The sequence below is a fragment of the Lolium rigidum genome, chromosome 1, assembly GCF_022539505.1.
Source record: "Lolium rigidum isolate FL_2022 chromosome 1, APGP_CSIRO_Lrig_0.1, whole genome shotgun sequence".
NCBI classification, from domain to species: domain Eukaryota; kingdom Viridiplantae; phylum Streptophyta; class Magnoliopsida; order Poales; family Poaceae; genus Lolium; species Lolium rigidum.
This window is the reverse complement of record NC_061508.1, coordinates 81,455,543-81,473,083: the sequence shown is the minus strand read 5'-3', so window position 1 is coordinate 81,473,083 and position 17,541 is coordinate 81,455,543. Positions and strand designations below refer to the sequence as shown.

Genomic DNA, 17,541 nt, shown 5'->3' with positions numbered 1-17,541 from the left:
GGCAAGGCGTTCCCGCGAGCTGCCCACGCCAGCAGCTGTAAAGGGCCGACGCCGGAGCTGCTATGGGTGCCTCAAGGCGGCCGCCGGGTTACTGCAAAGGCCAACGCCGGAGGTGCTATGGGTCATAGCCGATGCTACATGCGACCGCCGACGTTGCTACGTGCAGGCGCCGCCGTTGCTACATCGCGCCGCCGGCGTTGCTACATCCGGTCGCCGCAGTTGCTACTGGAGGCCGCCGGCCTTGCTACAAGTGGTTGTCGGCGGAGGTTCTTGCTACCAGCGGCGGCCGGTCCTGCTACAAAGGGCCGACGGCCTTGCTGCAAGGCGGTTGTCGGCGTTGCTCCCACTGGCGGAGGAGGTTGCTGCTAGCGTTGGCCGGCCTTGCTACAAATGGCAGCCACGGCTTGCTACAAGGAGCTCAGGGGTGTTGCTGCAATCAGCGGAGGCGGTTTCTACCGGCGGGCGGCGCCGCTACAAAAGGTGTTCGACCTTGCTACAAAGGGCGTCCAGACTTGCTGCAAGGGGCCAAGGGGGCAAGCGGCAGCGGTGTAGCGAGCCAGGGGCAGAGATGCTACGGCGACAACAGCAATGGTAAGAGCGGCAAGAGGACGTGCTACCATCCATTGCCGGAGGTGCTACAAGCGGCGGCGGTGCTACTATTGGCGGCGGCGATGGTACTGCGAGCGTAGCGGTGGTGCTACTGCGAGCGGCTGCAGTCTCGTCGGACTTCTTTTCAATTTTACTAGTTGCAGCATCAAGCGCTCAATGCCCTCGCGGAGACGATGACTGGATTTTTTTTCTTTTTCCTACCGGGCATGTGGATGGCGGGGTCCACCCATGTGGTGGAGGTGGTTGTAGTTGATCGAACGACGGAGTGCGCTTTGTTTGACCCGATCGAACGGCTCGCGACCCGGGGGATCGGGGGATTTGATCCCCCGGGGGACGCTCAGCACTACCCTATCGTAAAACATATATTGTGAAGCAGGCTATTAATATTTTTTTTCTGAACAGGTAAGGCCCCGTAAGACCGAAAGCTGCATTAATTTAACGCGGTTACATACCAAGATACAGTCAGGGCCTCCAAATAATACAGTAACAAACCAGCCCATAATATTTGCATACATGACCCTGAAAGAAAAACTGAAAAAGCAATCGGGTCGTTGGTCACCGCCGGAGAACTGACTCCACCATCGACTGCCTTCCACGCCGCCGGGGAGCAAGCCACTTGGGGCGAGGTCGGCAAAAACTGTCGACGACGAGCCGAAACAGGCCTCCGGGTGGAGGTTGAACTCCTGGAAAAGGGTAGCCGTTCGGCCATAGGATACACGGGTGAGGCAGTGACGCCAGCAATTGTGCCCTGCTGATGAGCTTTCTAGGAAGGACACCATCAACGGCGTTGAAGATGTAGCAAGCGCAGCTCCATAGCACCTCTTGGGCAGAGACTGGCTTCGACTAGAGCGAGAGGCGGCATCGTCAGCAACTCCCTCCTCGCCTCCACGGTAGGCCAGGGAGAAGCGCGACAGAGAGCTTCTCTGCTCCGTCCTCCTGACCGGAGCCAGGGACGACGCGAGTAGCTTTTCTCTCCTCGCCACCAAGGCCGACCGGGAGATAAGCCAGAGAACACCTCACCACGCTGCTTTGATATTCCCCCTTGCCTCCACGGCCGAACAGGAACACCTTCACCTCGTGGCGCCCTTGCAGACAGAGAAGATCCACCGCTGCCGATTATTCAAGGAGACTGCGTTGCTCCTCTTCTCGCTCTGCTCTGACCAGAGGAGCACAAGCAGAAGAGGCAGCAACCCTAACAAGCCATGGATTAGGTAGCCAAGATCCAGAGCACCGCTCCTACTACCGGGCATACGCCCCTCAGACGAAACACAAGAAAAACTAGACCTACTATGGGGCATACACTACTGACACTGGCGCCTCGCCTCCACCACTCCCTGGCGGCAAAGCCACTGAGGATGGCTTCGGTCCGGCCTGGATGTGTAAGAGAGGAGATCAAGTACTGTAGCAGGGGAAGAGGAGAGGAGGGGAAAGTAGAAGGCTATAAATAATAAGGCGTTATAGCATCTTCACTCGCGATTTTCAAAGGCGTTTGCGAACAGCGTCGGATCGGAGTGATCAGACTCAACCCTAATTGCCACGTATGGGGGCGTCCTTCTTCAGCCGCCCTCAACACGGTGTCCTCAATAGATTTTTGACCTATCTTTTCATATTTAACCATTTTCTAAACATTTTTGTAAAGTATCAACCTATAAATAAGTAAAATTTAATTAAAATGATTAAAATAAAGATACAAAAATTCTTACAATTTAAATAAAAATAAAGTTTAATTACTCAACACAAATTGCCATGTATGGGGGCGTCTTTCTTCAGCCGCACCCTCAACACAATGTCCTCAATAGATTTTTGACCTATTTTTCATATTTAACCATTTTCTATACATTTTTGTAAAGTATCAACATATGAATAAGTAAAATTTAATTAAAAATACTAAAATAAAAATACAATAATTCTTACAATTTAAATAAAATAAAGTTTAACTAGATAAAGACTTAGGCGACACCGTCTACTTTGAGCGCAACAAGATCACTTTGCAACTGGTGATTAACAACTTCATCGCGGTTTCATGGTACATGGTGAGTAAATCAGCAAACTTTTCACCTGGTGATTAATGGCGGCAAGAGGATCTACTGGATCATCCATTGGTGAAGGATCTCCGTCCTCACTCTCGATGATCATGTCGTGCATGATCACATCTGATCTCGAGACTAGAAAAGAGCAGGGTGCCAGATAATAGCAAATCGAGATTGAACATACCAAATACCCACTCAAAATCCTTGCTGCAATCCTCAAGGCAACAATGCAAAGTGAGCCTTTTTTATGCCTCAGGCTCGGAGATTGTCTTCACAAATGTGAACCACCATGGATAAATGCCATCAACTTGGTACTACCCGAGGGTCAGAGATTGTCTTTGGTATATTGGTGGTTGTTGATAGCATAGTTGCACTCTCGAGCATGACATTCTCACGAACAACGGCGTGGCGAAGAAAGGCTGCACAGTTTGCGTGTAATGGTGATCTTTTCAGCAGATCGTGTCCAAATCTTCCATGAAATTTTCAGACAATTACTTGAGCCGACTCGATACACCACCCAGAGAAAGATAAATCCCGTTGTTTGGATACAAGATCGCAGCGATTATTGGCAATTAAATATAGATAAATCTCTTTCCGACCAACTTGCTTGACTTTTGCAGCGCCACCATCGCGAGAGACCCCGCTCTATATATGCCGCCAAACCAAACAAACGGCCACCACCTCAGAGCAATCAATAAACACTCCGCTACAGCACACAGAGCACACAATAAGCCAAGAAAACAAAAGGCGAAATCGTGCTGAGATGGGTGTGAGCCTCCTGCAGGCGGTGGCGGCGCTGATGGGCACGTGCACGCGGCGGCTGCAGCGGGCGGCGAGGAAGATGGCCACCGGCAACGGCAAGGCGTCCATGGCACCGTGGAGGAAGACGTTCTCGCTGCCGGCGGCCAGGGGACGAGGCGGCCGGGAGCAGGATGACGGCGGGCTGTGGAGGAAGGAGATACTCTTGGGTGAGCGGTGCCAGCCGCTCGAGTTCTCCGGGGTCATCTACTACGACGCCGACGGCCACCGCCTCGAGCAGCCACCCAGGTCGCCCATGCGCAGCCCATACCCGACGACCATCAAGCTCGGCGCCAACGCCGGCCGCTACTAGCGTCCATGCCGACACACCCCTCCTCCTCCACCTTCATTTCTTCTCCTTCCTTGGTCAGTCTAAGCCGAGCAGAAAGATTGCAAGGCTTGCTCTGTTTTTTGTCCGGTGAGACAGGGTGCGTCTGTTCCTAGTGCTATATTTATCTGTTCTTTTTTTTGTACTCTTTTCTATTTTCTAATGGTATTGTAATGATAGGAAGAACTATACTGCTTTTCTGCAAAACATGGTCTTGTCTATGCAATTTTCCTTGATTGCACCTGCCTGTGGGAGTTGATCAGCTAGGCAAAATTCTTCCATGGAGGGTTTTGTTTTTCTAACCACCCATATATATCCCCTTCTAAGTTTTTTTTTCATCATTTTGATTGATGTACCAGTTTTCTTTTCTTTTTGATTGTAATTGTACCTGAACCAAATCACCATGAGTCCATAACACCCTGTCACCATCCACATCTGCTATCTATCTGTTGAACGAAACGTACCGTAAAGTACTGTACCGTTTCCTTCTGTGTCAGTTTTCTGTTGGATGGCATGCCCCATACCATGAGAGCATGGCACTGCTCTTTAGACAGGACAGTATGTAACAAGGGTATGTCAACTAGATATGCTGGTGGCAAAAGCTTCAAGTGATCCATGTAGATAAATTTGCAAACCTTGTGATCGCCAGGATTTGAATGCTCGTGTTGATTATTGGTGGGTAGAGTCCTGCCCTTACAAGTGCAACCACTAATAGGTGGTTCTAAATTGTTCACTGAATTTTGCAAAGAAGAAGGAAAGAAATGAGGCGACACATTCCAAATGCCCTTCATAGGGTGTCAACTTTGGACCCCAAGGGGGCAAAGGCATCGGTTCGCGTGTAATCGGGGCCAGTGGCGTGGCCTCGGGGCCGGTGTGCGTTCATTGTAGACGTCGCAGGACCAAAGGCCCGGGCAATGTTTCTTCTCTAGCCGTAGGCGAAGCCCGATGTACGCCCTTCTTCAGGGTGCGGGCCTACCATCCCCGTGACGTTGGCCGTTGGGTCACGAAGCCCTCCTTGGCTAGAATGGGTGTTGTGATTGCTTGTTTTGTTGTTTCGGTAGCATGTGCGAATAAGAGGACGATTCAGTGTTTTTCTTTTTATTGTTGCCCTCCTCATTTCAAAAGAATTGTGCAACTATTGAAGAAAAAATTGTGGGTCCCTATCGATCGTATGTTGATCACTTGTTAGTTTCTTTTGGTCTTCAGAGGACGTTAACTAACTTTCTAGGTATTTCATAATTTCAACTACTCCTTACCACGTTATAAGAAGCAGTATATCTTGGCTAAGTATCGAGGTAATTTGCACCAAAATTTTCTGAAACTTTGAAATACCATTTTTTGAGATTTTAAAAAACAGGTTCACTTCACCTATACCCATATTCTCCTAGCTATTTTCGTGCAATCTTGGTGGACACTTAACTGCCAGGCCTGTCGCGTACAAGTTAGCACCATATACCTTTCTCAACACCGAAAGGACTATAGGACACACTGAACCGCAACCGGGAAAGACTAGTACTAGGAACAGCTTAGCTTAAACGGGAAGAATCCCATAGGATAGAAAATTCGGTGAGGCTACTCATGGACCAGGCTTAATCGTGCTCACCCGATGAGTGCTACTTGTAGCACAAGATGTTTTCGCCTACGCAAAATGCAAATAGGACCGGCGCGAAGAGACAACCAGAAACTGAACATTTCTAGCCAAGGAGATCAGATCCCTTTTCCGTTGCCCCATCATCGGATCAATCCGATGACACTGTTTTGCCGGATATGCGTCGATCGGGTTCGTGGGTGACTTGGTGAGTGAGTCCCACAAGCAATATATTCTTTTAAAACGGAGGAAAAATCTTTATCTCATCTCATTGATTATGAAAGAGTTTTACAACTTAAACATTAGAAAGGATCGAAAGCTCAAGAAAAGGGCTCCCAAAACAAAAGCCTACTCTCGTGGCATTATTGATCCCAAATGTTTGGCTCCGGCCATGCTCCATAATGATGCTTCACTTTTGATCTTGGCCATTACTACGTTCGGCATGGTAGAAGTGTTTCGAAAAACTTTGGCATTCCTCTCGTTCCATATCTCCTAGGAAATGAGCGTCATGAGGGACGCTAAGGATCTCCTTCTAGTGCTATTAGTGTAGATAAGCGATTCCCACCATTCTTTTACCGAGTCGTAGTTTTCACATGGGGATGTGTCCATCGAAGTGATCCCAAGCCAATGTATGATCATGTTCCACACTCGGATTGTGAAGCGGCATTTGAAAAAGAGATGAACCCCGGTTTCATCCCCTTGGTGGCAAAGCTTCCAACGCCCACAATTGGGCCACCCATGCTTATTTAGGCGGTCGGTCGTCCACACCCGATCTTGCAAGATTAGCCACGTGAAATGTTTGCATTTAGGGGAGCCCAATTCTTCCAAACCGCCTCCGGCATGTAAGAGTGTGTCATGCCTTCGAATTGTGTTTTGTATGCCGATGCCGCCAAGTATATCCCCACGATGTAAATTTACAAATAATGTCATCCTTGGTGCCTCCCACAAGCAATATTGGTTATCGATGGATTGCCACTGCCTTTTTTCTGGGAGCAGTCGATGTGGGAAGTCAAATGCTTCTTGAAGCATGCACAACACCCACCGCTTCACGACGCCGTTTCGGTGAGGTTTTCCTTGGTGGTCTTCTTTAGTCGTTGAAGTTGGAGTCGTTGGAGAGTGGAGAGTGATGACGATGATATGAATGGACAACCTCAACGACGACTCTTACTTCGGTGATGCGTTGTTTGTGTGGGTAGCCGTGGTGGTTCTGTGTGCGCGAGCGCCCTCACGGCATTCGTGTTTTTGACGGTGTGTCTGTACCGGTTTTGGACGGTTTCCCACTAATAAATCCGCCAACTCTTTTCGACTTAATCTATGGAATTGACAAATCTTTTGCATCGTTTAAATCCGAAGTCATAAAATCAGGAGTGCCAACACCATCGATGCAAATGTTGAGTGGCACAAGCCGCATATGCATCTGGGGTCATCCCAATCCCATGCACATGTACCCACAGGATTCCGAGGAAATGATGCCTATTCCACTACCAGAAACCTCGAAGGATAGTGCAGTGGCGTCGTCGTCAAGATCTGCTTCATTGGCGTGTATGATTGCAACATATTGCTCCTGTGAGCCCACCTGACAGTGGGGGCTGTCAGAGGGCGAGGGTAGCAAAAAGGGAAAGATAGTGAAGATGGGTACTGAGTGAGCAACCACCGAGTATTTCCGGCTCGCAAATGAGTGCGCAGAGCTTGCATCCTGCGGCATGCTTCCTCCGATTCTGCGCATCACGAATCCACAATAGTAATAACTGGGGTAGATCGGCTTTTTCCAGAGAAGAGTGCACGAATACTATAGCGCCTACTTGTGGTCGTGGGTAACGCGTGCCAGCGTGAAATTGAGCCTCCACCGTCGCAAACAGAGAGGTTTTAGCTATGCCAACACAGAGGTTTTAACTATGATCGTTCATTTCCCCTTGTTTGAATCTGTCAAGTATGCATACACTTGGTGGTTGGTGGCGATTTGGTTTAGCAGTGTGTCAGTTTCCATAGCTGTAACTCATGGCAACCCCACGAGGTCATGCATGTACAGCCTTCGCAAATCGCAATTCCCTTGACTCTCGTATTGTGTATTAACATGTAATGTACCTCTTAAAACTCCATATCTGATTACTGGCACTGGCACTGGTATGGAGTAAATTCAACATAAATCATACAGGATACATAAAAAACAAACGTGTTAGAGCGAACAGAGTAGACTCACATCCTTTCCAGTCTAACAGACTACCCCGGTGCAACCATGGTCCAACTGCGAGACCATCATGGTACATGGACACCGCAGAATTATCTGCGGCCATCGAGCAAGAAAAACCGAAACAACGAAATGAACCGAGTTTGCCGGTGAAACATAAACAAAATTCACTGATAAACAGAAAAGAAATAAACCATGATCGGAGGATCTGGCAGGTACTGAAGTTACATACTACCCAGGGAAGTTATTTATAGCTGACAGCAGAGGCGTTGACGACATCGAACACAAAAAATTTACATCAAGCTGTAACTTGTACAGTACCAGATACATGTCTGCTGCATGGTCAATTTGCAGGCTCAATCAGCTGGTACTCTCCATCTTCTCACAGCCTTCTCAAGTACCTCGGCACGCTGATGCACGCGCTCTGCTTCCTGTTCCACCCAGGACCTGGTACAAATCAGCTGGTGTTATATCGACAGGTATTACGGAAATGCCTTCTTGTACACAAGACACCATTTCAACAATTTGCAACATCGGCATGCTCGAAAAAAAAAATCAGAAAATTACAAGGGTAACAAAAAACTGCAGAGGAAATTGGCATGATATAAAAGATTGGCATATGTATATATTGATATCCATGACACACAGAAGATCTAACTTGCATACAAATTCAGGCGGAGAATCTTGACCAATCCTTCAATAACAATGGACTCTTCGTATTTTTTCCTTGAATATAGGACTAGTTAATGTCCTCTAATATCATTTTTGCAGATGGGCAGGTGCATGAAATGCTCACTACTGTAGGATAAATCACTTTTTTTTTCCTGAACCAATGCATGTGCACATGCATTTACATGTCTACTGTGGCATAAGATGATGAACTAATATTTCTTGGTACCATGTAAATTTATAACTGAAGGTGCTATGTGTTGATACAATGTAATAAGCCATAGTGAAGGTTTTGTAAAGACATACCTTAGCATAGTCAGAGCTTCCTTCTCAGCTTCAAGAAACGATTTAGCTTCGGTGACAGCTTGATGCTTGCTGCTCACATCAGAGGACAATTTTTCTATGTTTTCTTCATCAGCCATGACCTCTAGACTCTCCGTGGCTAGTCTATCATACATGCCATCAACTTCTGACCTTAAAGTTGCCAGTTCCTGATTCTGACACTCTAAAGCTGTTCTTTCTTTTAGCAAGACTGCAATTTGCTTTTCTCGATCTGTCTTCTCATTTGCAAGCTCATGCAACACACCTTGAAGATGCTTATCAACTTCAAATTCACGATCTTGCTCTTTTTTCATCTTGACTTCCCAATATTTTTTTATATCCCCTCTATTAATTAACTCTTCCATTACTTCACCCATAACAGAACGTCGGGACTGGTTTTCTGCTTCAAGTCTGTTTAATTCATCGTGTATTACTTCTTCCATTCGGCCACTGGTCAGTGCAGCGGCCGCTTGTGCTTTTGTTACAGGCTTATGATGTTGAAGGCGCCTGGTGTTTCCTATCAAATGCAGTGATTGCACAAGTTACCGAGGATAGCATATGAGAAAAAATAAGATAGGTGATCTGCTAATAAATTAAGTACTGTTGTTACAAATAATAAGAATCGCAAAATGACACGACAGAGCAGTTCTTGTACCAAAAAATTCATACACAAAATATTCAGCTAAGCCCATATTTTTCATCAGAGTTCCTAAACTTGAAACATACCTCCTCCGTTCCATATTAGCTAAAGGTGTAGTTGGAGCAATCAACAGAACACAATGGCCCAACACAACACACTTATGCCGTCCCAGAAACACTAAAAATAATTAACATTTCAAAATGTACAGTTCAATTCACATTCGAAAGCGAATAAGGCAGAAGCTACAGGTGGGGCAACTATGTTGATGGGAGAAAAAGGGCCCAATTTATTAGTTTTCACTATATACTCTTTCCCTTGGGAACAAATGATCATGTCCTTTCAAGCTCCATCGATATTGGTTACTCAGAAACGGCCCACCAAAAACTTGGTTCTATATGAATAGAACACAGAAAACAGAGTACGGTGAGCAAAGAGCATTTTCATTACTAAAGGAAATGGTTTTCAGAAAAAAACACAATCGCGTTTCAAAAGAACTTTTACCATGACAAGTATACTCTTTTCATTGCAATGTTATAGGAATTCATCCAATACAAAAATAAAAGTTGAACACTTTCGGAGCTCTACTAACTATTATATGGACAAAGCAACACACATAAAGGTTTTAACACAAACCAAAAGCTTGTACAGCCATGAAATATAACCTATGTATATTTATAGTAAAGAGTCCATCCTCTAGTACAAATGTACAATCGAGAAAGAATCATGTCCTATTAAGAATACAAGAGACTTCCAAATTAGGTGTCCTGACATGGATATGAACTAAACCTGCAACCAATTGGGTGTCAATTCTAATGTGGTGCTAATTTAGTGAAAGGGACCTAAGAGTCCTCTGTGGCTTTTTTTTCATTCATTGATTTGCCTATATGCCATTACCATACAGCATATCACTCTTTATAGTAAACATTCCATCCTCTAGTGCAATTGAAATAGAATCTTATCCTAATATGGACTGACAATAGTCTCCAAGCAGGCGCCTCCTCTGACTTGGATACAAACCAAACCTGCAACCAATTAGGTATCAATATTGGTGCTAATTGACTGACTTGGAGACCACATTGATGAATGTAGGGGCCATGTGCCGCTGCAAGCACATGCACATCCTTGTGGCCGCGCTTGCCGTAGTACTTCCAGCACATGAGAAATGCAATATGAATATAAAAAACTACAGACTTTATGCAATTATGTTTTACTTTATATTTCACCTTTTTGAACGTGGATAGTTAACGTGTATTACATGGAAATATTGTGCAAAATAAGCCAGCTAATTGAAAGACTGGCCACAGAGGTGAACAGTGGAACCAACCACACGTAAAACATAAGTTGAAACACGCCACTAATATATGCCAAACAAAATGCAGCTGCCGGTAACTAAAATAAGAAATCAGCAAAATGAGTAAATGACAAAGAATATTGTAGTCTTGCTAAGCCCTATCAGACCATAAGTACTGCAATTTACGGAAAATTGTAGCAACGCAACCAACTAACACCATACATACAAAAGATTATATAGCACATCATACCAAAAACTTTGCTGATGATGCTGTGGTTGTGACCAAACAAGTCCGTAAGTACGGATGCTGATACATCTGGCCAAGCGCTCAAATCCAAAGTATGATCATTTTTACTCAGCATCTGGACTGTAACCAGAGTCAGGGTTCACAAAATATGAAACAGAAGAAACAATGCAGTAGGACATAAAAAGATCAAAAGGTATATGTACCTTTTGGTCTAATTCTGATGCAAAGGGATACTCCACTAGTACCTTCCAGTTAACAAGGTCAAACCTTGACAGATAACTACAACCAGAACAAAGAATATATTTTATTTTTAAAAACTTAGTCAACACAATTAAGGGAAAAAAATGAAAATTCAACATGTCAGTACCTTTCAGGTAGGAAGTTGGAATTTCTGTTGCCAAAGAAGCTTGATAACTTGCTAGGCACAATGCCAGATTCTCCCAAAGCTTTTCATCATCAACAAATGACTATTAGATTATCAGCCTGTGGAAATCTAATAGAAATATTTTGTTTCACAAAGAAAAAGATAGGCTCAGAAGTCATAAGTGCAGCACTTCATATTACATGGGCCTGTCTCTGAGATGTAAGCAATTGCTAGGCTGAGCTTAATAGTGTTCAATATAAACAGAAACTTACACTGGATATACAAGAAATCTGGGTCATCGAAATTTAGATCATCGAATGCACTTTCGAAAGAACCAGAAGTTATTAGATCTGGTATGATCCTGTGCATCCTTTCCCTGCAAGACATTGATGGATAAGGCAATACTAAAATGCCATGCAAAGCTCACATTCTTTTAATACTGTATTTTTTCATTACCTCTCTAACTTTGAGCATAATTTAACAAACCATCTTGCAAATTCTCTCCGGGTACAAAATTCACTGGAGCTAGCATCTTTCTCAATTATCTGAGGCACGAAAGGTCATGAAAAGATCATCAGAACTAATGATTCTCTTTAAGATAATTGCAAGGTTTCTTACAGAATACAGTTAAGCTGGAAGGCATGGGGAAAGCACTCATAAAATACATAGTAGGAATGCACTCATAAAATATATAGTAGGAATGCACTCATAAAATACTTCGTGGAATATACAGAAACACTTACGGCTCATACATATAATCAAAAATCTATATGACATTTAGAGAATTATATGAACAAAGGGGATGAAGCTAATTTTGTGTTATATGATCGCTTGGAGGTGATACTGCACAGCAACACAGAAACTAATGTAGACAGAAGATACAGAATCCAATATTAAAAAATAACATCTACCTATGCAAGCAAGGTTATATATGATATCATATTAAATCTGAGAGAAGCTGTAAAGTGCATGATAGTGTGGTGTAATGAAAGAACTAAAACCCTTCAGACTAATGGCGAACAGAAGTGATACAAGGCAATTCACAATAGTGTAATCTTTCCTACCTGCATGATCAGTTGAGAGTATAGTGACTTGTAAGCGATAAAGGCAACAACAAAAAAATGCATGTATAAAACTTGTAAGGTTACTTAGCAAACAGCATGTCAGCAAATTGAGTTGTAAACCAATGTGTTCACATAAGATAATGCAACATTCATGATTCAGATTAAAAAAAAACATATATGTATGGTTACAGCTGTAATACCTGTAGCTTCTTCAATATGGACAAAGCCTCCTCGTGCATGGGATCTACAGGAACTGTAAAAGAAACACGGCCACCACCAGCTGGTATGTGATTCCCGTTTGAATCAACAGATGATGCATCAGATGTCTCATCAACAGTTATCCTCGAAACGTCAGTTGTACCCGGCTCTCTGACGCTTGCATCATCTTCCGGAACATCTGTTGACTCTGGTATTGACAGCCTCTCTTGAACATAATGAAGTGGAGCCCCAACAAGTTGCTCTAGGCCTGAAAACCAGTATAAGTTAACAATTTATTTGTTTCTTTCACTCTCCTTAAACAAGCTAACTCTATCACAAGCAAAACAAAGAGCAGTTTTCACCACCGCAAACACATAAGACGTCAAGCTAATCCATACCACGTTAGCGAAGATTAATGATGTACCTAATAGACTGTCCACAGCAGCTAAACAACTTAAACAAATATTGCAAGCACCAAATCCACTCTTCCATTTGGAATAGCACGAAGCTGGTGAGAATAGTAGAGGTGCTAAGGTAGGCCTAGGTTCAGTGAACTTCTACGATGCTCTGCTATATTTCTTCTATCCTCTTAGAATTAGGCAATTGGTTGCTGCTGATATAGTTTCGCTGTTGCATTCCAGTTCAAAGCTAAGTATTGGTAGTAAAATGTGCAATCCTCCTAGATTCATATATCTTAAGTTCAGTATCACATCGAAATCAAAAAGGGGGGATTTACCATTTCAGTATTTACATGGTGGGGCTAGAATGGAGAGAAACTTACACTTCCTAGAGGATGGCGAGCCCCACGTGATCCCGGCCAACGCGATGGCCGCCGTGGCCCCCAACCCGACCGCGAGAGCTCTCCCGAACCCTGCAAACGCAATCCCTACGGGTCACAGCAGAACAACAAAATATCTGCTCACAGGTGCAATCTATCCGCATCAAGAAGTCGGCGAGCAACGAAATCATTCAGAGATCTACCTGCCCTCCCCTGTTCCACCGGCTGCTCTGGGAGCCACCAGCCACCAACCCCGTCGTCCGAGTTGTCACCGGCGGCTGGGACCCAGCTAGCAGCCACCTTAGCGGCCGTGCGGCGGCGGAGCTGCGGAAGGAGCGGAGCGTGGTGCCGCAGTGGTGGTGGGGGCGGGGTAAGGCGGAGAGCGTAGGTGGTGGCGGTGGCCATGCCGGAGGGCGACCGAGGACTAGGGTTTTTATGCCGCCGGCCTCATCGTACGGCCTCCATTTTGGGTCGACCACTCCAGCGCAAAACACCAACCAAGGACTAGTCCACTACTAGGTAGTCCTAAAAGTTTAAAAAAAAAAAAACTACTTTGGGTTAAAAATATCTTTGGGTTTAAATAAACCTCTCTCCACTCTTTTTCTTATTTTAAAATAAAATCCAAGTTTAGTGTTGGGAATCTTTTTAAAAATATTTTTCATAAAATTTGTTCAAATTATTGGGTGATACATTTTTCTCATCTTTTCTTTCTTCCCCTCTCTCTTCCCCTTTCCTTTTCTCTCTCCAAACCTTCTCTCTTAGATAAGAACTCTTGGAAAATCATAAAAGGCCGCAACCTTCGCACCTAACCTTGCTGGCCCATCTAGCACCTTGGTGGCCCATCTTACAACTTCAAACAAATTAGTTCACCATCTTCAACAATACAACGTCAGCCACTATCCGAACCAACTCTTCGCCACATGATCTTCTCCAGCTCTTGATGCACAACCTCATCTTGCTCTTGTCTCCTATAAAACACCCAGCCATATCCCTAGTGTCCTAACTTCTTTCCCATCCATCGTCGTCGCTATGTCCTCATCTCCCTCTCTTAGCATGCTTCCATGCAAGCTGTCGAGAGTTCCCTCTGCCACCATGTCATGGCGCCATCACTTTGGCCGTCCTCAAGCCACGCTGATGCCGGCACCATCTTCACCTCTTCGTCCATGTCGTTCCCATGCGAGGAATTGGCATAACAAGCCATGCATGTGTCACCTTCATCCTCGACATCCACTTAGGCCGATGACGATCTTCCGCAACTCCAGTACCTCTGTGTTCCCTCGAGTAAATGAAAAATAACCAAAACATTTGGGGCAGTCAGATCAAATAACTACTACTTTTGGGTTGTTTTATACATAAACGACACTTTGGGGCTGTTTCGTGATAGAAAACACTAATTGCTAGATGAGATGGTCTTAAGCCATTTTGATGCAGAAAACACTAGTTTTGCTGGGAAAAGGGTGTGAAAAGCGGTTTCTACTCCTACCTTGTCTTTCTGGCCCATCTAGCACCTTGTTGGCCCACCTTTCCGCTTTAGGAAATATCTGGTTTGCCATATTCCCCAATACGACATTAGCAGTTGTACAAACCAGCTCTTCCCCCATGATCTTCTCTAGATCTTGATAGATGACCTCATCTTGATGTCTTCGCAGTCTTCACACCGCTCGAGTTGATTCGTAGGAGACGTGTGAGAGCATCTTCGAAGTCCCCGTTCATTAGATTTAGCGGAGGATATATCTTTGATTTGAGCTCGGTGATGCATACTCTACATCTAAAACTCAATCCTTCACCTCATATGCGTCTGCCAACGTGATTGTTGGTTGAGCCACTGGCTCTAGGGTTGGCGAGACTGCAAGAGGCCCTTAAAGAATACAATTTTAGGTTCTTCGTGTCTGAGTTTTCATCAGACCCCTGGCAAGCTCTAATTGTGTTCTTATGCTTAGACAACATGTCTTTTCAGTAGTATATCTTCAGTGTGTGCATCTAGCCATAAGTTGCTTGCACCCTATTCTTCAAAGTACGATTTGTGGTTGAGTTTTATTGTAACCATATTTCTATTATAATAAAAGCTTTGAGTCCTTTAGGCCCCTCTTATGTTCAAAAAATATCCAAGCAAGCGTATTGAAACGTCAGGATACGTGGTCGCATCAAAACTTTCTGAGATAGAGCATAGAGAACATTGCACAAACCTCTACACATGCAAAAGAACTAAAAGAGAGTGTGAAGGGAAGTAGTTACATCCCCTAGCTTGATTAACACGAGGGTGATACACTTTTAACGTTTAGGCACAAATAACCTCTCCTTCGATGGATATCGACCTTGTTTTCAAATCAATGAAACAACCAAGTGGCTTATGCAGGGTTTTGCACGGCTCACACCATACCTTGCATGTCTTTGCACAAGGTTCAAGTCGCTGCGAAAATAACAAACAAAATAAAGGCGCTCAATTCGGTGTATGGGAGGAATTCATTCATCTAACCGAGAAAAGGAAATAAAGAGAAAACGCAAAAAAGTGATCATTAGGTGACGTGATATGCACCGCATAACCCGTTTCATCGCCTTAGACTCTTAGACGACAAAATATTGCCGTGGTAGATATCGAGTTTTTTGTAGTAAATTGGTATGACCTTAAAATGTAAAGAATAATTTTCAGTTTTAAGTTCTATATGACATGGTTGATGATTACTTGTTACTTACTTCAAAAGAATAACTTTTGAAGAATATATTTCTTAGTGAACAAGAAGTACTTTCTAACAAGGGATTTTGGTTTCTAGGGTTTACTATATCTTTCCATTTGATTCACTAAGTAAAGAATAGTTGGTTCCTAAACAAGATGGTTCATAAACTTCTAGTATTTGTAGATTTTTAGTTGAGTATGAACACATAAAGTAAATTACTACACATGGTTGCTATTCCGGTTCATCACACTAGTGGTATACTAGGGAATGGTGATTAGGGTTGATGTCATGCAATTAACAAGTTAGGGTTTTTCATTACTTGATCATATGAGGTATACTCCACATGAGTACATGAAATTACAACCTCATCTGTGTTTGTACTTGTATAACTTGACTTTGAATTTGAGCATGTATTTTACTTGGTGAAGACCTACAAGTCATTGTTAAGACAATATGTTACTATTCATAAGCTCCTAGGGTTTTACTAGATTAGGTCACCAAAAATAGAATTAGGGCTTCATTCATGATGGAATTAATGTTTTATTTCATCTCATCTACTTTTAAAGGAACAATTTGTTGAATAAGGGTTGGATTTAAGAAACAACTTTTAAATACAAGTTAATAATGGTTTTAGCATTTTTCTTACTTTATTGTATTTTAAGGATTAATCATTAGGATAAATACTATTTTAGAGTTTAATTACTAATAGTAGAGATATGATAAAATAAATTTATTTTTAGTGTTTTCTTTACTGTTGAACGGATCGTAGCGAACAAGAGGAGGGTGAATGGACGCTACACAAATTTTTAGTCTTTTTCAGATTTTAGGCGATGCGGAAGGTAAAGGTGATAGCTTTAGTGGTGGAGATGTTCCTAGTATGATCCTAAGCTAATGCAACAAGCAAAGGAACCAAGCATAATAACAAGAGTAAGGAGCGGGACAACCGGATGGCGCGGAGACGAGGCGAGGTTTGTTTCCCGCAGTTCCTCCCACAAAAGGGAGTACGTCTGCGTTGAGGAGGTGCTAGCCTCACACAAGAGGCTAGGCGGCCACACCATGAAGGAAGGCCTCGCCTTCTTCCTCGAGAGGGCTCCACAAAGGGGCTCCCCCTTCTCCACTAAGGCACCAGTCGAGGCGGTGGTTCCTTCACAAGGTTGTGGCGAGCTCCACAACACTAGGAGGCTCCCAACACCCTATGGGGCTAGCACAACTCCAAGCTAGCCTCCATAGGAGCACTTCCTCCAAGATCCCACCATAGGAACCCTAACCCCAAGATCCACAAAGGACTAGCACGAATTGGTGAAATCTCTCTTGGTAGAACTATAGATCGGGGCCTCATCCACCACTCCTCAAAATTTGGGCAAGATTGGTTGGATGGTTGGGGAGATCCTCAAGGTTTAAGCTCAGCAACAATGGAGGAGAGAGAGAAGAGATGAAAACGAGTTGGGGAAGAAGGGGCCTTTTTATAGGGTCCCCTCAATCCAACCGTTATGTGTTGTTTCCGCCTAAGCGGTATTACCGCTTTGGAAAGCGGTAGTACCGCTCTGGATTCGAAATCCCCCACAGATCTACCCACGTGGACACAAAGCGGTAGTACCGCTTGCGGTACCGCTTGAGGTACCGCAATAACCTCTGAGAGTTACTGGATCACGAGCGGTACTAAAGCGGTACCACATCGGTGGTGCTGTAACTTGCGTTACGGTACCTAAGCGGTACCGAGGTGGTACTACCGCTCTCAAGCGGTACTACCGCT

The 17,541-nt window shown here is 44.3% G+C and overlaps 2 protein-coding genes across 2 annotated transcripts; one reads left to right on the top strand and one right to left on the bottom strand.

Moving 5' to 3' along the window:
• Positions 1–3,334: 3,334 nt before the first annotated feature.
• LOC124676504 lies at positions 3,335–4,100 on the top strand. Its single transcript, XM_047212552.1, has one exon. The coding sequence runs from the start codon at positions 3,403–3,405 to the stop codon at positions 3,748–3,750; it is 348 nt and encodes a 115-aa protein (XP_047068508.1). The 5' UTR covers positions 3,335–3,402; the 3' UTR covers positions 3,751–4,100.
• Positions 4,101–7,691: 3,591 nt separating this feature from the next.
• LOC124685953 lies at positions 7,692–13,573 on the bottom strand. The gene is made up of 10 exons (XM_047220002.1): positions 13,317–13,573; positions 13,117–13,206; positions 12,338–12,603; positions 11,530–11,618; positions 11,346–11,449; positions 11,077–11,155; positions 10,913–10,988; positions 10,713–10,824; positions 8,517–9,048; positions 7,692–7,988 (listed from the first exon to the last, which is right to left on the bottom strand). The coding sequence occupies exons 1-10, from the start codon at positions 13,516–13,518 to the stop codon at positions 7,898–7,900; spliced, it is 1,641 nt and encodes a 546-aa protein (XP_047075958.1). The 5' UTR covers positions 13,519–13,573; the 3' UTR covers positions 7,692–7,897.
• Between the last annotated feature and the right edge of the window lie 3,968 nt (positions 13,574–17,541).

Bases quoted from the DNA above. Each gene is read 5' to 3' on its own strand.
- LOC124676504 (XM_047212552.1), top strand. From the start codon at position 3,403: ATGGGTGTGAGCCTCCTGCAGGCGGTGGCGGCGCTGATGGGCACGTGC.
- LOC124685953 (XM_047220002.1), bottom strand. From the start codon at position 13,518: ATGGCCACCGCCACCACCTACGCTCTCCGCCTTACCCCGCCCCCACCA. The intron at 13,207-13,316 runs GTAGATCTCTGA...TTGCGTTTGCAG, and splicing joins GGTGGAACAGGGGAGGGCAG to GGTTCGGGAGAGCTCTCGCG. The intron at 11,450-11,529 runs GTAATGAAAAAA...AATGTCTTGCAG, and splicing joins TTATGCTCAAAGTTAGAGAG to GGAAAGGATGCACAGGATCA.